We start from the raw sequence: 24,163 nt of genomic DNA, 5'->3' as shown, positions 1-24,163 counted from the left end.
CCTATAACTCTTATCACTGAACAACAATTCCCACAGGCCCTCCCGCTGCATGTGAGTGTGCGCCTGGGGCGGTCAAAACCACGACGGCAGTTTCAAAGCACTGTAAGCTTGATGATGAAACGGGCTCCTCTAAGCCCGCTGAAGCCTCTTTCAATTCTCTCTTGTGCCTTCCGTGCAAAGCTATTCCGTTAGATAAGTAAACGGGAAAGTCCCATTGAAATCAGTGGAACTTTCTTCCTTGTACAGGGAACTTCTTGCCCTCCAGAAGTATTTGGGGGTGGGGTGGCTACAACTCCCATCAGCCTTAGCCAGGATAACCAATGGTGAGGGATGATGGGAGTTGTACGCCAAACCATCTGGAGAGCCGCAAGTTGTTCATCCATCTAATATATAAATCAACCTAGGAATGGCCATGCTAGCCGGGGATGATGGGAGCTGTAGTCCGAGGGGAGTATCTCATATTGGTCCTACTTAGAGTAGACCCATTGAATGGGGCTTCCGTCACGACTAACTTAAGGCCTATTCATTTTAATGGGTCTGCTCTAAGTAGGAGTAACATTGGATACTACCCTAAATACAGCTGGAGGGCACCAGGTTGGGGAAGGCTGATACAGGTACACGCTCCGGAATGGGTCTGAGTCGTTGCTATAGTTTAACGCCTGTCTAGGGCACTTTCGGCTCTATCTTCCTCCCATCTAGCACGCAAAGGGTTAGCGACGTCACGTTTCCCATCTTTCCCTCGCTTCCGGTTTGGCGCCTCCTTCCTGGCGCCGCTCGTCCAATCGGGGCGCTCACAGGAAGGGCATCGTGCCGTCCTCGCGGGCAGACGCGCGCGCGAGTGCTCGGCCGACCGGCGACATGAGCGGTGGTCTCGGAGGCATGTCGGCGGAGCAGCTGCTGCAGCAGAGGCTCCTCCGCAGCCGCTTGCGGGTCTCGCAGCAACAGCAGCAGCAGGCGCAGCTGCCGCACCCCCACCAGCAGCACCCTCATGGCCACCCGGGCCTGGCCGTGGGTGGCCCGCTGCCGCCGCCGCTGCTGCCGCCGCCGTGCCCGCTCTCCCCGCCGTCGCCGCCGGACTCGCCCCCGCCCGGCACGACGCCCGCCGAGATCCCCGCAGGCCCGCGCTGCCCGAGCGAGACCTGGTGCTCGCTGTGCCGCGTCTACTGCCCGGACCCGGTGTGCCTCCCCTGCGGCCATAACTTCTGCACGGCCTGCATCGGGCAGCGCCTGGGCGAGCCCAAGCTCAACATCTCCTGCCTGGAATGCGGCGCCACCGCCCGCAAGAGGAACCTCCGGCCCATCAAGCCGCCGCCGCTGCTGGCCAACCTGGTGGTGGACAGGCCCAAGCGGCAGAGGCTGGACTCGGCGCCCGGGGGAGGAGGCGCTGCACCGGCACCAACCCCAGTGGCACCACCGCCACTAGCACCTCCACCAGCACTGGCACCACCGGCACCGGCACCAGTAGTATCGTCCCCTCCGCCACCGGCGGCAACAGCGGCGGTGGTGACGGCGGCGGCGGCGCCTCCCCCGCCGCTGTTGTCCCTGACGCCAGCGCCGCCCACGCCTCCGTCGCCAGCAGCAACAGCAGCAGCAGCAGCCCCCCCTGCGACGCCAGTAGCGGCAACGCCACCCCCGAAAAGGTCGCCCGTCGCAACTGGAGGAGCGGGAGACGGGAACGGAGAAAGGCTGTGCGACGTACACCGGGAAGTGCTCCAGTTTTTCTGCGAGGAGGACCAAACCCCCATCTGTGCCCACTGCGATCGATCCCAGGAGCACCGGGCTCACACCATCTTCCACGTGCAGAGGGCAGCCCGAGACTATAGGGTAAGGAGGAGCGAACGGACCAACCTCTAAAATCAGCCCCACAAGCAAATATCCCCTTAGAGAGGCCACCCTCTCTAGTCTCCCCTTATGCTTGGATATCCAAACTCCCCTGTAAAATGGGGTAGTAAGAGAATAGCTGCCCATTGTATTCCTGGATGTTTTGATCTTTTAAACTTTTTTTTAGGGGTGTAATTATTGTTTTTTCAAAGTTGAATCTGAAGCATTGATATAAGAGACCAGGTGAAAGAATAGGTCTTAGATAAGTGATATGCTTTGGTAGGTACAGGATGGGCCAAACACATTTTTGATACCATGTCTAAAAACACATGCCCTTGCTTGTGCTTCCTGAAGACAAACTTCAGAAGTGTGACGCTGTACCAGCAAGAAGATAAAATGCTATGGTATCATGTTTGTCAAGCTATAAAATCGTTTCCAATCATATATAGTTTCTATGCAACAAATGTGCAGTTGCTCATTGCTGTGTGAACAGCATTATCTGGCTTAGCTTGAAGATCAGGTGGGGGCTGTCAGGTTCCGTGGGGCTTGCTTCCATGTCAATGCTTTTAGGATTAGGCTTGCAGTCTACATTTCAGACCAATTCCTGGATTGCTTTTCAAATGTTAAGATACACCATCCCTAAGCTATAGGTGAATATTTAGTAATATAGGGGATATTCCAGAACTGCCACGCACTTGATGGGAGTATATCTGGAATTAAGCTCTCAATGAGGAGTAAAATAGTTCAGTGCTGTAGGATCAGAGGGTTGCTCAATTTTCTAATAACATTCAAGTACTATTTTGGGAACATAAGTGCAGGTGTATTCTAAAGAGTGTAAGGGGCATTCTCCTTGTAAGGCTTACTTTTGGATAAATAATAAGAACTCACCTTACATTGGCTACTTCACTTCCCCCACCCACTCCATGGTCCTTTGACACAACATTCTAAGGGCCTGTTCAAAAGGCACTTTAAACCACAGCTTTAAACTGTGGTTGTTAAGCCAGAAAGCCAGGCCGTGTTCAGTAGACATCTTAAACCATGGCTTTAACCTGTGGTTAAACTGTGGTTTAATATGTCTTCTGAATACAGCCCAGCTTTCTGGCTTAACCATTGTGGTTAAAGCCATGGTTTAAGGTGTCTTCTGAACGGGGCCTAAGTCATGGTTCACACAACATTCTAAACTGTGGCTTACTGTGTCATCTGAACAGGAGAGCAGGGTTGCAAATACAGGTTCCTAGCAACCTCAAACGAAATGTCAAGAAGATGTTAATACTTTCATGGGTAGAAAGTTAGAGACTATTGTAAAAGATCTCTCCCTGTTTCTTTTGTATTCACCAATGTATCATGTTACCTACTTCCTTCTGGGTCCAAAGAGCCAACCTCTTATCAAACCATGAAGGTGTCTGAGTATTACTTTTGCCTCTCAGTGTAGTGCTCCCTCTATACAGCCCTTGAAGCTTGGCTATATCACATACAAATTGGTAAAATAAAATCTGCAACAAATAGATTTCTAACAAAAACCAAACACACATTAACTTGTTGATAGTAAGCATGTAGGAACTGTTGATATTTGCATTTTATTTTGCTGTCTGTTCTGATTGCCATATTTTCTTCTGTTCTCTTGATTGATTGGGTTTAGAGGAGATGTTCTGGCCACATTTTTAAATTCATTTTTGTTTTACTTCATGGAGTTTACACGCGTTAGTTTCTGAAAATTCAACTTCAGCCTTATCAGGCTGAAGAACTTTTTTGTTTACACCTATCCTCCAAATGCCTAATTTGGACAAAACACTTGTTGCCATTCTGTATCCAAAAGGCTGGTCCACCAACTCTGTGTATATCCAGGCCTTGCTGAAGGAGAGCCTGCCAGCTTTCTTCAGTGACAGCTCAGCTAGTTGAGGATTTGTTACTTCTTTAAAATATCTCTAGGCCATCTTTCAGGGCAGAAGCCCTCCAAAGGTAACTTAAAACAATACAATAGATTGATACAATTTCTTTAAAACAGCAATGTAAAAAAACCCACACTCATAATTGGCCAGAGTAAACAAATAAGTTTTGAGAACCTTCCTAAAAATCTGATGGGCCCTCAATGGCAATGTATTCCAGAGCTATGGGGCCACTGCAGAAAAGGCCCTCTCTCGTGTACTTGCCCACCATGTTGCTTTCCTTAAAGAGCTACATTTGGTTAGAATGTTGGGCTAGGTCTCAATAGATCCAGGTTCAAATCCCCACTTAGCCATGTAAGTCACTGGATGACTTTGATCACTCTCTCACCCTAACCTATTTCACCCAGGTCATTAAGGATGAAATGGGAGTGGAGCACCATGTACACCATGTTGAACTCCTTTGGGGGAAAGATAGGGTAGAAACAAACTCATACAGGTCAGCATAGCAAGCTTGAAGCCACCAGTTGTCCTCTAGAACAAGAGGGTTCACTTCTCTGCTTTCAACTCCCAACAAGTGGCGAACTGTGGCTGCATGGAATACACCCAGCTCTTGCATCCATATGTGCTCTAGCCAAAGCTCTTTCATCTCTTGCATCAGTCAACTTCCTGCTTACTGGTGTGGGGTTTGATAGCTGCAGCATCAACATCTTGAGGCACATGGGTTATTTTAAAGAAGTGTTTAGCTGTATGGGGGAGGAGAGAGGTCTGAACGTATGTGGCCAACTATGGAGCCTTGGAAGCCAGAGAGGGGTCAGACTGGACTCCCAGTAGTGAGGGAAGGGAGAAGGGCTTTATTATTCTGCACTGCAGAGGCAAATACCTACATTTAGCATATGGAATTTGATTTTTCTTTCCTTTTTGGCTGTGGAGTACACACTACCCTACAAGACTGTTAAGCAAATCAGACCTCTTGTTCCCCAGATTGGGCTGAGGATTTTGGGTGAATGTTGTCTTTTATTTGTAGTGACACTTTCAGCTAAGTTGGGGCAAAAAGACAACCTTGCCTGTCTGAGCTGTATTTGCACATCTATGCTAAGACTCCCAAGCTCTTACTGCCTCTAATCCCCTCCCTCCCATCTCAAGCCATTTTCTTTTGCTCAGGAGCGGGTTCAGGCACAACTAGACCTTCTGAAGCAGGAGAAGAACACACTGTGGAGTCAGAAGCTGACTGGGGAGATGAAAATTCAGGAATATATGGTAGGTGGCATTGGCTATCATGAATGGGAGCAGAGGGCTTGAGTTTTTTCCGCCAATAGTAGTTCACTTCTCAAACATTCCCATTCCTTTTAACTTGAAGGCTATAAGCATTCCCATCTCATCTTACAATGTGATAAAAAACTGTGTTGAGCTATGACAGGCTCTGGAACCCAAACTATTGATGTTGCGGATCTCAACAATAATGCAGTAATCTGCCTCCTATAGATAATTAGCAGTAGAGAAGTTATTTCTTTTTTTGAGGACTCTGAATTCACGTTCTACTCTAAAGGAACACTATATTAAGTTGTTTGCATAAAAGGGCAACCCTAATTTTTGTCTAAACTTCTGAGTTTTAGCGCCTTGCTGTGTGACAGCTAATTGACAGTCTGAACAAATGTTCTGATTTTATCCTGCAGCACGCTCTGTCCACGGTTGGGTCCCACAAGTTGGGCGAATACGATGTTTGTCCCAGATAAGAGCCCTCAAGGGGGTGCTGAGCAGTTTACAGTTTCTACTGCCAGCCCCTGTTGTAGCTGTATCCTCTAGTCAGGGCGGCTATTTTGCCAGGTCCAGGGGTTGGTAACTAGACAACAGCACCTCCTGGTTCATCTGGAGGGGGAGGGAGACAGTGCCAGCGGATGATGGGATAATGTTAGGGAGAAGGGGAGGGAGGTGATGCAGACTCCTGTTGGCTTTAGAGAATGTCCCTCACCCCACCTTGGTCATTTCGATTCTGCCCTCCTTGCCAGACTATTCTGGTCCCATATCTTCTGTGTCTGCACTTCTGCAGTTCCTTAATTTATTTATTTATTGCATTTTTATACTGCTCAATAGCCGAAGCTCTCTGGGTGGTTTACAAAAATTAAAACCATAAAAACCATTCAAAATATAAAACGAACAGTATAAAAGCATAATATAAAATACAATATACAAACAATACAAACAGCTAGCTTGGATTACTGTACTTAGCGCTGTAATGACATTTCTCTCTTGTGCACCCATGAAAGGACTCCCCGACTCCTTTCTCATCTTGTCTGCGGTTATTACAGGAGAAGGTCCAAGCTGAGAGACAGGAGATTGTGTCTGAATTTGAGCACCTGCACCAGTTTCTGAAAGATCAGGAGCAGCGCCTGCTGACCCAGCTAGAAGAACTCGATAAAGAAATAGAGAAGCAGAAGGAAGAAATGGTCACCCAAATCTCGGAAGAGCTTTCCCGTCTTGGTGACGTGATTGCCGAGATGGAGGTGAAATGTAAACAGCCGGCAAGTGAATTTTTGCAGGTGAGACTTTGCTATTAACAGATCTCTTTCTCTCTCTCTCTCTCTCTTCTCTTTGGCCTCGAGTGGAGCCTGGCAATGGGTTAGGGGCTCCTGGCATCCGGGGTTGCTACATCCTGGCCAACAACACGCATGGACAAGGCTGAGCTTAGACCTGCTCCCTGCTGCAATTGGCAGAAGGATCTTTTTGTGTGCGTACAAGATGCTGGTGGGGTGTGGCCATCTGGGGGTGGGGCTTGAGCTGTCGATTGGCATCAGAGCTGCTCTCCTGCGTTGGACCCCCGTCAGCTGTTCAACGTGCCCAGGTCCTGATATTGGTCCCTCTAGGTGGTGCGGCTGTTCATTAGGGATCACAGCCAGTCCAATGGAGGGGGCAGGGCTCCATTGTCCCCAGCCTTATGGAATGCTGCCCAACTCATATTCCATAAGAAGATGACGGGAGGCCTCTTTAGCTCAGCTTGTCCTCTTGTCAGCCTTTTGCGAGGGACAGCTGGAACTCTGTCGCTCCTCCCCTTGTGGAACGCTATGACACCATAGCGCTCTGCTGTTGGCAGATGTACTTCCAGGTCCTTCAGCCTGACCTGAAGGCTGTTGAGAAGCTGGCCTGGATGACCCCATTCCTTCAGGTTCATGCCGGGACAGATCGGGTATGGCTGCCATGCAGACCTCTAGTACGTACAGTCATGTTAATATTGGTTCTCTCTTAAAGGGTGTTTGGGTCCTTGGGGTGCTGCTGTGGTTATGGGACTGGATTAGAGGCCGCTCTTAAACGTTCAGCCTTTGGAATAAAGCTGATGAGTGCATGCCGTAAAAGGTACAGGGGCGGGGGGAAGGAACTTGTGTCTGCAGTGAACAGGTGGGAATTTTTTTTTAGGAGGAAAACAAATGGAGTTGTGGGGTATGTGTGCCTGCAAAAAAGCCTGCATTTTCTGGGATCTCCTTAGGGTCTTCCTGTGGTGGTCCACTCCGTGGTGAACATCATGTGTAGCTATTCCAAGGATGGGAGGCTGGTTTGTTTTTTTAAAATCGAGCGGCACCTCCTGCGCACTTGATCTCTTGGCACAGAATCTTTTTTTTTTTTTAATTATTTTGCAACCAGCTCTTTGATCACAAGCAACAAGGACAAGATTTTTAGGTAACCTGTGACGTGCAGAGAGTCTCTCTGAGGCACTACGGGTGATGGTGAAGAGACGCAGTGCTCCTGGGATGGGGAATTGTGGGGGACCCCCCTGGATGGGGGGGGTCTCTCCTTCTGGGCCTGGGCTCTTGGGAGCAAGGCGCGGTTGCTTCTCTTGGGCTGACGTCAGGTGCGCTCCCCCTTCGGCAGTGAAGCAGCGTGCCCGCCAGACAGCACGCTTTAGAGGTCACGCGGGCGGCACGGCCGAGGGAAGGAGCTGGTGGATCCAGACAAGACACAGCTGGTGGGCAGGCCCTGGAGGGGGCTAAAAAGCCAGCCTGCTCACCGGCCGCAAGGGTGGGAGGCCAGTTCGGGGAGGAGAAGGCTGCTAAAAACACTAGGGCAGCCCTTCTCCTCAGAGAACCAGTTGCAGCGCCAGGGAGAGCAACGTGGCCCGAAGGCTCCCGTGTGTAACCGGAGCATCCCCCACCTCTTGTCTTGGAGCAATCACCAGATGTTCCTCCTCTAGGATCACAGGTAAGAGCCCGAGGGTGACTGGGGGGGCAGGCTACTTTACCCCTGCCTGGTAAGCACCAGAGGCTAGACCAAAGCTTCCACCCTCATGCCTTTGACAGCGCTCTCGGAGTCCTCTGCAGCCTGAGTCAGGGCTGCAGGGGCATGCTCCCCTTTAGCCTGTGACGCACGCTTGTTGCAAAACATGGTGGGGCTCAACTCCTTTTTCTTTCTTTTTTCCCTCCTCTAGGACATCAAAAAAAACATGGGAAGGTAAGTGGTTCTTTCCTCTTTTTCTCCGCCCCCCCCTCTTCTGGCTACCCCAAGTGGTTACCCAATCCTCGTTCTGCTCACGTCACCAGACCTAGAGAAGTGGCGTCGTTGCTCTTCTCCTCTGACTAAGCCACTGCAATAGAACATAAGCCCAAAGCAGCCTTGAGTTTCCTCTGCTTCCAGGGACCTCCAAAGAAAGCTCATTCCAGTCCGGGAACAACTGCAGCCCAAAGTGGCACATGGACACCATTTCCATAAAGTGACACATAACGGCTTTACATGCTGGAGCAGGAGCAAAGGTGGTGGTGGAGAGCCGCTTCCGTTGGTTGTTGGTTACAGAGAGCAGCATCTATGCAGTCAGGACCAGCCCTAGAGCATGTTGGTTCCTGGGATAGGAAATTCCAAATGGCCACCCCACGTTCTAACTAACAAGGAACATAATCCACCATGAGTTCTCCAGTGCAAGTATCACAAAAGCAAATAGCTGTGTGGGGGAGCTTCCTGCTGGATTGTGCCCTGTGCGTGAGGTTTGCCTGTGTCCTGCTCGACTGACATTAATGGCAACTAAGTTCTGCCCCTCAGGCATTTGCCTCGTCGTGAATTTGAACTGGGCTTTAGAATTTCTAGAACATGGGGGACAGGAGCTCTCTGAAATTCCAAACCCTCAGATGAGCAAAGATGATGGAAGAATAGGGCTTAATTCTCTGTCCGCTTCATTCCTTGGAGCCAGCATAGCAATACTTCCAGGCCAATAACTCCCCCCTCCCCCCCAAAAAAACGGATATTTTTTTTACTAGGAATGTCATTTTTCTCTCTAAAAATGCAGATGTTCAGCAGGGCAATTTCAGCCATCTGAAGAAGCTTCTTCTAAGCTAGAAGAGAGACTGGATTACTTCTCTCGGAAAGGGGTAGCTGTGAAGGAAACGCTAAATAAATTCCAAGGTACAAAAATGGAATGAAGGAAGGAGGGGGAGTTTTATATTCTGATTTTTAGGTCTAAATTGGCTGGTTAGTGTCTGAAAATTTCATGCATCCTAACAAATTTGGTCTGCTAACTATTTACTGAGTTCTTGTCTTTAAACATTTGACCCTATTCACCGAAAGCCAGCTCAGGTAAGAACCTATTTGGCACTGGGCTGTGGTGAGGCACAAGGAAAATGCTATTATATTTTATGTTCTGTTTTATCTGTATTTTGTGGTTTTAATTTTTGTGAACTGCCCAAGGAGCTTCAGCTATTGGGCAGCATAGAAATGTAATAAATAAAACAGCAGGTTTTAGCAAGAGCTGGTTAAGGGCACATGTTACGTAGGAGATGAAAGCCGTGAACTCATTGCATGGCTCCTGCGCAAATCACTCTTTCAGCCTTTACACCTCCCCCTGCCCATTTTAGAATAGGAAATAGTACTAATAATGCTAGGCTCTGATACTACAACTTCAAAAATTATAGGGATTTTATAAGGATTACTTACAGGGAAGAGACCTTAAACCTCTGCCTAAACCACTATAGCAATAGTAAGTATTAGTGTGAGTTCAGCTTGTTCCGTCTTTCTTTGGTGTCTGAACTTGGAATGTGAAAGTGGGAAACATTTCCGTCTTGGTGGGGTGGGGAAACGAGGCTTCCTGAATTCATTTAGCCCAAATCTAAATGCAGTGAACTAATCCCAATGTTCTTTGTGTCAGTAGTAGCCCTCTGTTAGCAACTTGATCCAGTAACTTCATTGACAGAAACTGAAGAACCGTACCGGATCGGGACAAATGCCTATCTGGTCCAGCATTCTGTTCCTACAGTTTGCAACCAGATGCCCATGGGAAGCTCATAAGTAGGACACAAACAGCACCCTCGTGGGCCTCTTGCGCTAATGGGAATTAGGCCCTCAGTTAAGTTCTGTTGAGCATTATCTGGGAGAAGAGGGAATTAATCAGCAAATGTAATGTTTTCGTTTAGGGCTTTCCTTAAGTTCTTTCACTGCAGTAGTACCATTTGCACATAACAGCAATCGTGAGTTAATTAACCCACAATTTGCCATGAAGAATGAGCATGCACACGGTCTCATGCGTACCTCTTTCTTCCGCTTTTAATCAACAGCCGATGATTGGCTGGGTCGTTGGTTGTTAAAGTAACACACAAACCCAGAGCACTGGGTTGTTTAATGGCTAAACAACTGGGGTGTTAATCCAACAACAAACAAACCATGGGTTAACCACAAACTGGGTCATTGGTTGTGCTTTGAGGACATGGGTGATGAGAGCAGTGCATTTTAGCTGCTGTGTTGAAGTATGAGTCCTGGGGGATGTGATGGTGGTCTGAGGTGGAAAGAGCTGGAGGTAACTTAAACTATAGCAAACGGCTGGTGAAAAAACAGAAAATGGGTTTAAATACATCTTGAGTTTAATAGGTGAGTATGGAAGTTCAGCTCTTAGAGGCCACTCTGCAGAAAGCGGCTGGGGGCAGGGGATCACTTTGTCACTGAATTCCACTCTTTCCTGTTAAAGCAAGCTGCATCAACTCGGATAGCTTCCATTCTCCTGTGGAAGAAGAATAGTGCTATAGTAGCACATTGAGATTTGATGTGAGAAATCAAGGTCGAAGTGGTCAGCTACCACTTCATGGCCCTAAACAAGTTTTCTAGTGTAAGTTTGGGGGATTTTTTTTTAAAATCTCAAATTTATTTCCTTTCTCTAGATAATGTGATATATGCCATGGAGAAAGCAGAGACTGTGAAAACACTGAATGATAAAGGTGGGTTTTCATGGTGGCATTTCTGAGTTTGTAAGTATTTTTTTGTGCTCTTGGTTAGCTTTCAAAGCTTTTTCAAACATCCACATGGAAATGTCACCAATGTTTTGTGAAGGAGGGGAAAGCCTTGAATGCACCAGCGTACAAAGTGATTGCTTATTTTTAACCCAGTGGAGACAATGGGGTATTTCCAGATGAGGCTTTTATCGTGCAATCACCCTGCTTCATTCAGGATTTTTTTTTAAAAGAGGATCCAAACATTATAGTATTCCACTTGTAACCCTCATATTTTCCCATCACTTTCTTTGATCTCTGTTCTTGGCATCTTGGGCCAAGATAATGCAGATTTTGCAAATATTAGAAATCCCACACGTGTCACTCTATTGTGGAGTATTTTGACAAGGGACTAGGTATTTCTAGGCCCCTGAAGGAGGAACAGTGTTACAGTCATAAATCCAAGTTTTAGGAGCTGAGAGAAGTGCAGGGTATAGAACACCTTGTCAGATTATTAAAAGCTTTGCCCAAATTTCCCTTTATTTCTTGATTCTTAGGCAGCTAGCACTTGCATTTCTAATTTTTTCCTAAGATCCCATCAGATTGCAGATATGCACAGATCCATGACTGAGAAATGGAATGCTGTGTTTAATAATTCATTTAATGAATTGTTTTATAAATAGTGGTTATGGGACATCGATTACCAGGATTGTTACCCTCAATCACTTGGTCTTTCATGCCTCCCATGTAAAAGTGGAATGCCCTATCTGGGGTGGCTCAATATTCCTAAATACTGAAGGGCATTCATTTTAGGAAGGTTTGTTGTCCTCCCCTCTAAATTGCTTGCTGGAAGATACCTCAAAATTTGAGCGAACAATAGAAGTTGCCCTTTCAACAAAGCCAAGGTGGAGTTGATTTCATATGCCCTTTTTCAATGTAGCTATTACTAAGAGGCAAGAAAGGATATCCTATACGTCCTTTCCAGGATGCTCTATAGAGTCTCTTATGCTCATTCTTCTTAAAGATACCAACAAACTAATCACAGTGGTGGTGGCCAAATGTCTGAGCTTGGCCATCTTCACTGGATCATGTATGATGGCCTGTTCACCCTAAAATGGTATTTTATAGACCCTGTCTTATTGGTCAGTTTTATTATGTTTGCCCTTATACTTGTATTGAAAATGATGTCTCAGTTGTCTGTTGACTGCGAATAAAGAATTGATTGATTGACGTTCGCGTGTCAGCTAGGGCCATTTGATGTGCAGTATAGCTGCTCTCTGATTGCAGGGCATGGTGGTCTTTGATTGCTTGGCTGGAGCATCAGATTAGTCCATAATAGCAGGGCTAATCTTACACTGCTATTCTGACTAGCAGTGGCTCTCCCAAGGCCTCAGACTGAGGTCTTTCCCAACCCTGCTACCCAGGATCCTTTTAACTCCCAAGTGGGCACCGTGTGGCCCTCAACTTGTTGCTGCACTCCAACTCCCAACAGCCATAGCCATTGGTGAGGGATGATGGGTGTTGCAATCCAACAGCATGGGGAGAGCCACAAATTGCTCAGCCCTGTTTTAAGTAGAGATATTGAGGACTCATTGGGCTGGTTTATATGCAGTGCTAAGCCAATGTGGGTTAATTAACCTGCCAGTCTTCGTGGCATGCACCAGCCACCATTTTGAATACGTAAGCCATGGGTTGTTTTAGAGTTATCCAAAGGTTGCTGAACCTTTGCATAACCCATGTTGTCACAACAAGCCACGGCGTGCTTACTGTAGCTTGCATGTTCAGAATGGCTGCTAGTGCACGCTGTGAAGCCCCACGAGTTGATGAAATGGTAGTGGCTTAGCATCGCATGCAAACTAGGTCATTGAATAGAGGGGCAATCAAAAATATAATCAAATAAATTCTGTGGTTCAGTATGTCATTGTGCACTTGCCCACGGAGATTCTTAGTACCCTCAAAAACTTACCATACCAGTGAAATTTCCAGGAGCTTCAGTCAGTCAGTGGCAGATTTTTACCTCTACTTGCTACTCTGTTTAGAGTGTTTGGAGAGCTGTTGCCAAAAAAACATAGCTAGTGATCTGCAACCCATGTTGCAGAGCAAAATTGAGATATGTGAAGCAAGAGAAAGCGAACAACAAGCTACGGTAGGGAATGGAAGCTGTTGAGGTGTCTAGAAATGGCCCCGTCTCCTCTCCCTCTAAATTTGCTTCTCTTCTTGGAGCAGATGCGGCTCTCGATGCAGATGTACCAAGTGCTCTTCTGTCGTTGGACCAAAGAAACATGGGGTGTGATGAACTCCGACACAGGCTGCCTGCCCTGCAATATGTCCCCGATGCGCCCAAAAGATTGGATTCCAAGGCTTTGGTTCTGGGCTGTGATGGGTTTACCTCTGGGAGATACTTCTGGGAGTTGGAAGTGGGTGATGGGGAGTTCTGGGCAGTGGGGGTCACCCGAGATCCTTCAAAGAAGAAGGGGATGATGGACTTCAGTCCGGAGGAGGGGATCTGGGCTGTTGGGCTGTGGAAGGGCCAACACTGGGCTCTCACGTCCCCCGTGACTGCCCTGTCCCTGAGCCAGCACCCAAGGAGGATCCGAGTGTCCCTGGACTACGTGGGGGAGTGTGTGACCTTTACCGATGCAGACACTGATGACCCCATCTTCACGTTCCCACCAGCCTCTTTCAATGGGGCGCGTACCCACCCATTGCTGTGGGTGGTAGGGTTCCCAGCTCAGACTGTATTTCTGAGACGCATGGGGGTGAAATATCCAACTGGGGTCCATGAAATGGACATCTTGAGTCCATGATTTTAATTTCTTTCTGTGAGCCCAGCAAATGAAACGATAGATCTCAAACCCGCTGAATCAGAGCAGAGAGTTGAGCTATTTGGGAGCAAGAAAATGGAATGTTAAAGAAACAAAAACTTTTGCTCATCTATTGGAGATTATGAGGAGGCAGAACTGCTCTCCTTTGCACCAAGGCCTTATGACGTTGCCCTAGGGTATAGCACAAGATCTGGGAAGAGTAGATTAAATAGGCCTTGAAAAAATAGCATCGCTGTTAGGACATCCTTCTTTATATAAGGGATTGGTATGACCCCTTTCTAGTAGTAGGCTCAAACTTGTTCAATTTGGAAAAACTTTTAGCTATTAAAATTTTATCTGCATTTTCAATCAGTTCACATTTAACTTTTTATTATTTCATTTTTTAAAAAATGACTGCATGCATTTTAGCATTAATACCTAGCAGCTTATGTTCCATTGGAAGGAATGGTTGCAAATTTACTTTTCATGGCAAAAGGTGTTTTGAATACCATAACATAGGCTGTGGGCATCCCTAGCACAGAGGCGATTATCTTGAATTGAACATCACCAGATCTTATGGATATGGGAGTTTTTTGTGCAGATAGCTTTTCATCCTTTCTCTTAAGCTGGCTTATTCTGAAGCTTAATTTCACTCTTCTGTGTCTAAGTTGATCCAGGAGATGAAATGAACAAATCTGTGCCATAATAATCTGATTTTTCCTAAAGGTGAAATATATTGAAAGCTTCTGTCAGGAACCCTAGGGTAATAATTGAGATGGCTACATAATGTAAATAGCAACAATCCAAAATGTGTGTAGTGTTTTCTTCAATACATTTCATTGTCTAGTTTTGGGGTGTCTTACTTTTCTTAATGGGCAAAATGCCCATTACTGCATTTCCAGGCTGAGTATGGGGGGGTGGGGTTGAGGGTGACAACACTGCTCAGACACGTACCTTTATTCCATAAACGTGGGTCTCCTCTAAGCCTTTGAGATACCACCTAGGTGTCTCTGGAACTCAATACCAGTATGGATTGTAACATTCCAAAGTACATAGGGTACATCTGTCAAATTCCAGTGCCCTTGGGGATGGTGGCTAGTCCCTGGGCTGCCTGCTTCTGAATGTGGTCACCACCTGGGGGAGGGAATGAGTACATAGTAGGTTTTGGGCCTCAATGGCTGATTACATCCTTTGTCTGCCTGCCTTGCTAGCCACTGTGATGGCAGGCAGTTGCATCAGAGAAGAGAGCTGAACATTACAGCTGCTACTGCATATTCTTGTCTCGCTTTGCTATTCCACTTCATTTCGGCTAGCATGGACTAAGGAACTGGTTCTTTTGCCTTGTGGCTGCTCTCCATTGGGTCACCTGGAATGGGGAGGATTATGGGCCTTAACCATCAGCTCCAGTACTTTGGATTGAGCCTGGGCGAGGGCAGTGCAGGGGAACGGGGAAAAAGACTGGTAGCTGACGAAGACAACAACATAACATTTCGGTCATTATTCTATACTGCTTAATATAATGAAATCTTTAAGCAGTTCACAGTTGCATTTTCAACCCACTGCCTTTGAAGAATGTGTTGCAGTAATCCAGCACATATGTTACTGAGGATATATTTATTACATTTATATCCCGCCTTTTTTCCTCCAAGGAACCCAAGGTGGCATACATAATCCTCCATTTTATCCTCAGAACAACCACCACCTTGTGAGATAGGTTGGGCTGAGTCTGTGACTCCCCCAAAGTCACCCAGTGAGCTTCCATGGCCAAGTGGGTCTAGAACCTGGATCTCCTGACTCCCAGTCCAACACTCTAGCCACTGCAACATGCTGGTTCTAATGAATGGAATGAATAACCAAAGCTAGTCTGAGCAACTGATGTAGCTGATAAAAGGTGCTCCTGACCACTGTCTCTGCCTGCCCATAAAAAAGTAGGGTTGGGTCCAAGAAGGCAACGGAGACAGTAAATCTGTTTAAGGAAAGTGCAAACCTATCTAAAATGGGCTGTATCCACAATTTCAAATCCTCAGAATACTTGCCACCCCCAGGTTGTGCCTTAGGATCCAGAGCGATAATGATACCAAACACTGCTTCAGGACTTCCATAGTCTTCCTGGGATTGACAGATGTGAATGGGTAGAGTTGGTTGGCAGCTGTGTATCAATGAGAAGCAAAATTCAAATCTCCAGACAATCCACTTCCATGTAGCTGTTGAAACAGCATGAGAGACCAGGTGGATCCCTACATCTGTCATTGTGGCCACAGACAGCAGTGTAAATGGTATGTTTTGACATTCAGCAGTGCATCATGGCAATCCCCATAGCTATGCCTACAAGAAAACTAGGGGTGGGGTGGCTGGCTCCCCAAACAGCAAGCTCTCCAGGTTCCCCCTCCCTCTGTGTGGAGAGAAGGTTCCCACCTTCAGCTGCAAAACATGTTCTCAAGATTAACGGCCCTGATGAACGGCCTTAAGACAGATGGCTGCTTGACTGATCATTCTGTCCAACAAAAACCCCGGTAGCAAGGCCCATGTGCCTTCCCCAGTAATTTGATTCTTGTAAACAGCCTGGCAAGGTAGGCCACAGGCCCAATCTTCATAGCTGATATTTCAAGTGGGGCGACTAAGAACAGATCCCTTGTTCTTCACATTTTCCATTTCTTTCAAATTTTTAATCTACTGTGCAAAAAGGGGTTGTCAACCCATTTCAAGTCACCTTTCCCCCTTCCAAATACTGTTTGTTTGATTAACTACATGTTTCCTCGTTGCCTCCATACCTACCCATGGCCTCTCTGAAGTTCCCTCCATGTATGATATTATGGATCTCAACTGATTTGCTTCGTAATATTTATGAACACTTGGCTTTCCCCAACCAACTTGATCCAATCGTTTTTGCCTCCGGGTCTTAGATAGCCTTGGCTTTTTCCCATTATAAATAAAATTTGTAAATATTTTTTGCCATTGTGCCAAATCTTTTGGGTCAATTATTATGGGAAGTGATTGAAAATAATTAATTTTGGTAATGCTGCCATTTAGCACTTATTCTACCCATTATTGTTAAATGTGTGACCATCTGCTGGTTCCTTACTCAAGAGTAAATCCCATTGATTTCAACTGCATTTTCATCTGAGTCATACTAAAATCTGATGCATGCTTACCTTTGAGTAAACCCTATTGAACAGAGAGAGAGAGACAGACTTCTGAGTAAACAGAAGACCCCAGAAGTAAGCATAGGGTTGCAAAGCCCTTCTTTCCAGTTTGCTGTTTTAGACTTTTTAAAAAAAGCCTCTAAGTGACCACACGATTAAAAGTCAGTTCTATAGGTGTTTACTCAGAAGTAAGTCTCTCTCTGTTTAATGGCGTTTACTCAAAGGCAAGCATGCATTGGATTTTAGTATGACTTGGGTGTAAATGCAGTTGAAATCAATGGGATTTACTCCTGAGTAAGGGAACAGCAGATCTCTATTTTATGAACTGGAGATGCAAAGCATCACATTATCAAAGTAAAGGAAAATAGATCCTCCACAAATGCAAACAGATGGAATTTCGTATTGGTGGAGTATCAGGGAAATGGTGGTGGTGGTGGGGGGGGGAGATTTTAAAAATCCTAAAAAAATCAAGGTATGAACCGATCTGATTCAAACTTGGCATGCCTAAAGCTCTACATTAGAGCTCTCACGGTCCAAGTTTCATCTCTCTATCTTTAAAAAAGAGAGCTGCAGGCAAGGAGGGTGGGGTTGGAGTAGTAAAAAGCCCACTCATTCGACACTGAGAACTGCCCTGCCCTCCCCTTTTGTCAGCAAGACTCCATTCAAAGCACACACACCCAACAAAGGAAAAAGCGAGAGGACAGCACTACACAGAGGCTTCAAGGTGCATTGAATGTGCTTGGGGAAAATAATCCAGACTTTCCCCATTCTAGGAAAAGATGGAAAAGGCTGGGGAACAGCCAGGGTGCCTGCAGGACAGGTACAGAGTAAATCCCTTACTCTACAGTAACCTATCCACTGATTTAGAAGACAAGATCGAGTTTGATCTTTTAATTAAAGATCTATTAGAAAAGCATCATTGTCTGATGATATGCTGTTGCAGCTTAAAGTACACTTCGGCCACAGCAGTGGGTAAAAATAGCAAGCTGTGCAGTTGAATGAGTCCCTGGTGTGTGAATTAGTACACGTGTATAAAACAAACAGGATATTTTCCCACCACCACATGCAAATTCTAAGCTTGATGATAATTGATAATAGAATAATAATAACATAAAATGGCAGGCTGTGCTATATAGTTTAAAATTCTAATATGATAAATAATAACAAAACTACAATATCAACTGCAGCAATAAAAGGCTAAAAATACATAAAATGGATATTCAATAGATACAATGCAAACAATTGAAATACAGGGTTGCTGTTTGTGAGAACCAGCCACATGCTGAGTAACTCAGGTGGGGTACCTATGCAGCCACTGTTTTTCTGTCTCTAGAGTCACATTCATACAGGGCTTGATTGCAAATATAGACTGATATCAGCTACAACTGCAATGTCAATTATTGTCATTTTAAAGTCATTATTGTGATTCTTGCTTTGCAAGTTTTACCACAATGTTGGCAATGCAGTGAAGCAAGGACTTATTAAACTGACAGCCTCTGGAAACACCCACTTCCTGCCTGTTCTATCAGAGGGCAGGCTGAGATCGGGGAAATGAAACTCCTCTTCTCCAGCACTGAGATCTGGGAAATGAAACTATTCTTCTCCAGTTGCTCTGCACAGGCAGTCATGGCTACAGCCAGCTCTGCACAAAGGCTTCAAGATGAAGCTTCGTGCTCTCTTTGCCACAAATATTTCACTCAGCCGGTGTCCGTAGACTGTGGGCACAGTTTCTGTCAGTCCTGTATTACTCAGCACTGGGAGAAATGGGGTTCTGATTTCTCTTGCCCTCGGTGTGGAGAAATATGCTTGAAGAGAAAGTTCAGGCCGAACAAGGAATTGGAGAATTTTGTACAAATAGCCAAACAGATGAATGTAGAGGTGGCAGAAAGTGTCGGTGGGGAGAAGATATGCGAGACGCACCAGGAGCCTCTGAAACTCTTCTGCAAAGATGAGCAGAAGCTGATGTGTTCCACGTGCGTGGAATCCAAAGATCAGACAAATCAAACTTTCGTGCCTGTCGAGGAAGCTGTCCAGGATTACAAGGTAAGAAATCTGCGGAGTGACATTCTGGCAGCATCACTCGGACTTTGTTCATACACCTCAATATTGTTTGTATGCTTCCAGACAGGGCTTTTATCGCCCTGCGGCATTCATGGAATTTTACAAGGGCTGCAGAAGTCGTCATCTTTCAGGCGTAGTCCTCCTGGGTTTTGCCATTGCTTCTTCCATTTTTTTTCTTGCCAGAAAATATTTTTTTGTGAAGGAAAAGGTGATTGTTAGTGCTGGGAGCCCTTTGTTGGAAAGAACCGTTTTATTGCACGCTCGTTACTGGGCACTCCCGGAGTTTGCTCAGGTCCCTCACGCGACGTTGTCTACCTCCTGCACGCCTTCCACCCCTTCTGGCCTTCCTTGCCCGACAAAAACCTCTCTCATTAAGTCTGATTATTATTTTTAAACTCAGAATTGCAGCTCTCTCCTGTTGTGTGCAGGAGAAGCAACGCCATTAAAGCAGCGGACTCAATGGGTCTCATGCTTGTTGGGTACTTCCTCTTTTGAAAAGAGGAAGTAACTAAGGAACAAAAACACGGACAGAGATGCGGTGGTAGGGAGCATGTTTCCCCCGTGTGATGGAGCTTTTAGAGGGTTATCTGGAGGCTTATTGGTACTTTGCACAACACCATGTTGGCTGTATGCATTTTATAGGGCCTAGGTGAAACAAGGTTCCATGAAATTAAAAAGGGATCCTCTTCATTTTATATGGCTTTTACAGACGACATCCCCCAAACCACCATCCATTCACAGAGCCAATCGGCCTCCACAGACTAAACCATAAAAACCAGAGATCCAGCACTTGTGGGTGTGGCCACAGTGCAAAATCGTGGAAAACAGGCAAGGATCCTCAGGAATCCTCATAATTCATATGATTTTCACAGGGCAATCCCCCACCCCCAACTACAGCCCATGTTTTTGCACTGTGGTCACATCCATAGGTGGTGGATCCCAGGTTTTTGTGGCTCAGTCTGTAGAAATCAATGGCCTTTGTGACTGGATTGTGATTTGGGGGTGTTGCGCTGTAATAATCATGAAATCAAGAGGAACCTTGTCTGTTTTCCATGTTTTTGCACTGGGGCCACGAATGGTGAACCCCTGATTTTTGTGGATCAGTTTGTGGAGGCTGATGTGCTCTTGATTGGATCATGGTTTGTGGGGGTTGTGCTGGTGGTTTTGTGGGTGTCCTCATTAAAAATCATGTGAAATCATGAGGATCCCTTTTTGATTTTATGAATACTCATTTTACTTTCTTCCCATTTCATATGTATTAATTGCTAATATACTGTGATGCCCTGCCCCCTTGTGTCATCTCAACTTCACCTGAGACGCCTACAAGCTACCTGACAGGACTGTCCACGCCACTAGCACCCAGGACCACTTCAATCCCCCCTGTGCTAATGACGTGTTTGAGGGTTTAGGCCTACTACTGCTGCTGCTCCTGTCTCACCCCTTCTTCAGGCCCCACAGCGCCACAGCCCAGCAACCTCGCCTTCAGTTTCCCATTCCGCTGCCATTTGTTGTTTTCTCAGACACCTCCACAGACCACACCAGATGTTTGTAAATATAATTGGAATTTATACTCAAGTAAATGCATATATAAGCTTAATGGTTTCCTCAGTTCAAATGCATATGGTTTCAAGGTTAAAAGCGTATTGGTTTCAGTCACTTCTTTCTTTACTAGGTTCCACTATATATATCATAAATCTTCTACTTCTCTCATATAATCATTCACTTCTCTCCACCCCACTTCTACCTTCACTTCACAGAATTCCAACCCACACCCTGTATCTCTCACTCTCTTCTCATAACACTCAAACTCTTTTATTCTACTGACTACACTACACAGACTCTTCTCACAGACTCAACTATCTAGCTCCTCCCACTCTTACTCAGCCAATCTGCACTCCCCCTCAACCATCCAATTAACACACAGGAATTCAACCCCCCTCCAGAAATTGTAAGTACTTTGAGGCCTACTTATTTCCTGAACCTCTATAAACAATAACTTTGTGTGTATATATATATATATATATATATATATATATATATATATATATATATACATTATTTTGTAACACATAAGGCAGCTGAACATCACATATACAATCCATGTACATACATTTTTTTAAAAAAGGGGGAATACAAAAATAGAAAATAAAGTTTTGTGATTGCCATGTTGGGGACACACTTGAACTCATTGAACTCAATGGGGCTTACTTATGAGTAGACTAGACATACATAGGATTGCACTATAAGTTGGGGATTTTCCTGGCCAAGCAAGATCTTGAGTCCTTGTAAGAACCTTGCATTTGTATATTTTATACCATTGGCCATGTTTTCGTATTTTCTTTGAGTGCCACATAAGTTCTGACTTCCTTTAAATAAATTCCATTCGACTTTTTCAGTTATAACTCCTTGGCCTGGATCCTTTCACACTCAGCGTATTTCTTAGGCTGATGCCTTTGAAGTTCTGCTTATGGATAATTTTAAGTATTTTAGTGTGTACTCCTCTGTATGTTTAGGCAGAAAAAGTCTCACAACTCCCAGAATCCCCCAGCCAGCCTGGTTGGGGAATTCTGGAAATTGTAGGATTTTTTTCTACCTAAACATGCAGGGGATTGTACCATTATTTCTTCTTTATATAAGAGGAGTTGACTCAGGGGTCTCTGAGGCATGAGTATAACCAGAATGGTGGTAGCTAACAAGCTTACAAAGGTTTGGGCTTTGTGGAAGTGCACAAAAGTACTGGGGGTTAGGTTAGGTGGTTAAGAAATAACTTTGCACCTCCCCCCACCACTTTGTTACACTGAACTCTCCAGTAAAGTAATACCAAATCATACAGGGCTTTGTAAATTTAAATCCAGATCGAGTCCTGTTAGTCTCCACCATTATTATGAGCTCCATCACACCAGCGTTTTATCGCACTGTCGTCCTGCCTTGTTTACCGTTTTGCCCCACGACACTCACACGATGTCATCCCTGTCCTGCAGTCATCTCGCCCCTTCCCCTCCATTTTCCATCAGCTGCTCCAACCCCACTCTCATTACTCTCTCATTGCTATTTCTCCCCCTCGAAAGGCAGAAATGGCGTCTAATCGATCAAACGCGAAATCATTAAAACAGTAGATAACAAAACCAGAGTGGGGTGGGTGGGGGGAAGGCACCTGTGTCCATCAGAATGTCCATCAGCCACAAGTACATATAAACTAGAGGGGGAAGGAAAAGGGGCAGGCTGGGGTGAACACAGTGGCGATAGCAGGAAGTGCGAGCTGGCACAAGTAAAAAGGTAAACAAGGCGAAATAGCGCAAGAATGCACACACGTGAAAGTGACCAGTGCTTGATGCGCTAATGAAACTGAGGTGGAAATCGCAGATGCATACCAGGAAGAAAAAGTTGGTGTGATGGAGCTCTAAAGTCCAAATAATTCCACCAAGATATTAAGTTCTGCCTTACTATTTTTGTTTCCCTCAGGAAAAATTGGAGACCCAATTGCAGGCTTGGAGACAAAAGAGAGAAAAGGCTTTCAATGATCATACAGGAGAAAATGATAAATGCAAGATGTTTCGGGGCAGTAGTGAACCCTTCTAATGTTTTGAGTGTGAGATATTGTTATACTTACCTGGCTCTTCTGGAGATGTGGAACATATGTCCAGGGCTCTGGATGTATTGTGCTACTCTGCAGTCAATTGCTTTTTATATAGTTGTCTCTTCCTTTCCTGGCCAGACATACATCATTTGAAAGTAGGTGCCAATGTGGAAGTGGATTCATAGCACAATCGTATGGGCTGTCTGTCCAATGGAATTGGTAGATCAGGAGGAGGAAGAGAGTCTGAAAGGGCGGAAGGAGGACAAAGGCTTTTACAGCCTTCTGTTCATCCAGTTTTGTTACGTAGTGCAAGATGGAGGTCAGAGCTAGCAGGCCTACTTTCATGTGGGCGGGATGAGAGATGGAGGGGCTTTTGGATCCATCTCCTCTCAGCTGCCCTCATTGGCCAAAAGAAAATCCCCTTTCCTCCCTCTTCATTCTTTTCTGAGATTGCTGTTATGTTCTAAGGTGAGGAGCCACCCTGGTGCTTTCAGTGGTGGCTGTGAGGCCCAAACAATTCACACTCGGATTCACATCCTGAGGTTGTAGCTGTGTCTAAAGCCTCTGGGATGGGAATCCATACCATTCTATGGCTTCTCAGACAGCATCTGAGGACCCATGTCACAGAGACCTGGTTCTCACGACCCTAACCCAGCAACAACCCATGGGTCATTTGAGGGTTATTTAACTCTCCAACAGGCCATGGTTCCCAAGCCATAGTTCCCACTCGGGCTTGTTGTGTCATCTGATTATTCAAAACTTTTACAATACAACTTCTACAATTTCAATGCAATTACTGTGCCTCTTAACATATATGTAATCATAAATTGGTATGATTCTAACATATACATATGATATAAATTTTACAATTGATGTGATACATAACATAAACAAACATAAACAGACAGTAACTCTAGATTATATATTCCGTTTCTGATTATATCTTCATCAGTATTTAGTTGTTTACATCAAAGAATTGTATTTATCTAAAGAAATATATTCAACTCCACCAAATCATGGGAGGATCACTCTAACTACCGAGGGGGACAAAGCACTTTCTAAGTGGTTTTTCTTGTATAGTAGTGAATAGTCTAAATTCTTAATGTTTTCAAACATCAACTCAGAAGCTTCCAAAGAGTAGTTCTCTTCTCGTCCTGACCAAGGATGGCTGTGATCATGTGAACTGGCCCTGCATTTGGTTCAAATCTACCATCTTCTCTCCTAGATGGAACTCAGGGAAAACTAAATGTGTGTGTGTGCTGTAGAAGTGTGTGCAATAGATGCACAACTCTGATTTTTTGGAACCTGTGACAGCACAAGACTTATCTCCCTTTCCTTCTGTTATTCAAATAACTGGGCAAATGTACATTCAATTTTAATAAAAAATATTTGCTGCACTTTCAAAAAGGCACACATCCCATTTGAAGCCTAGGGAGAGAACCAAGGCTAGCCTTCCCCTAACCTGGTGCCTTCCAGATGTGTTGGAGTGCAACTCCCATCACCCCCAGCCAGCTGGCTGGCTAGGGGGATGGAAGTAGTAGTCCAACACATCTGGAAGGGACCAGATTGGGGAAGGCAAATTACTGAATTAGCATATAATTTCCTGATTGGTATGTGTCATTTGCATTCCAGATGTGAGTGGGTGGAATGCAAATAGTTGTGGGTTTCCTTCTACTTTCTCTTTTTGTTCTACTACCTTTGT

The 24,163-nt window shown here is 45.4% G+C and overlaps 2 protein-coding genes across 3 annotated transcripts; both read left to right on the top strand.

Moving 5' to 3' along the window:
* The first annotated feature begins 810 nt into the window (after positions 1–810).
* LOC134395915 (zinc finger protein RFP-like) lies at positions 811–14,529 on the top strand. 2 transcript variants are annotated; one of them, XM_063122159.1, is made up of 7 exons: positions 811–1,824; positions 4,869–4,964; positions 6,014–6,244; positions 8,122–8,144; positions 8,971–9,086; positions 10,829–10,885; positions 13,103–14,529. In XM_063122159.1, the coding sequence occupies exons 1-7, from the start codon at positions 859–861 to the stop codon at positions 13,681–13,683; spliced, it is 2,070 nt and encodes a 689-aa protein (XP_062978229.1). In that variant the 5' UTR covers positions 811–858; the 3' UTR covers positions 13,684–14,529. The 2 variants fall into 2 exon arrangements, with proteins under 2 accessions (XP_062978229.1, XP_062978228.1); XM_063122158.1 differs by having other exon boundaries at positions 4,851–4,964.
* A 3,883-nt stretch (positions 14,530–18,412) lies between these two features.
* On the top strand, positions 18,413–22,463 carry LOC134395494 (E3 ubiquitin-protein ligase TRIM39-like). The gene is made up of 2 exons (XM_063121657.1): positions 18,413–18,866; positions 22,347–22,463. Exons 1-2 carry the CDS (start codon positions 18,450–18,452, stop codon positions 22,461–22,463), a joined length of 534 nt encoding a protein of 177 aa, XP_062977727.1. The 5' UTR covers positions 18,413–18,449.
* Positions 22,464–24,163: the final 1,700 nt, after the last annotated feature.

The sequence above is a fragment of the Elgaria multicarinata genome, chromosome 3, assembly GCF_023053635.1.
Source record: "Elgaria multicarinata webbii isolate HBS135686 ecotype San Diego chromosome 3, rElgMul1.1.pri, whole genome shotgun sequence".
Taxonomy (NCBI): domain Eukaryota; kingdom Metazoa; phylum Chordata; class Lepidosauria; order Squamata; family Anguidae; genus Elgaria; species Elgaria multicarinata.
This window is presented reverse-complemented; position numbering and strand designations above follow the sequence as displayed.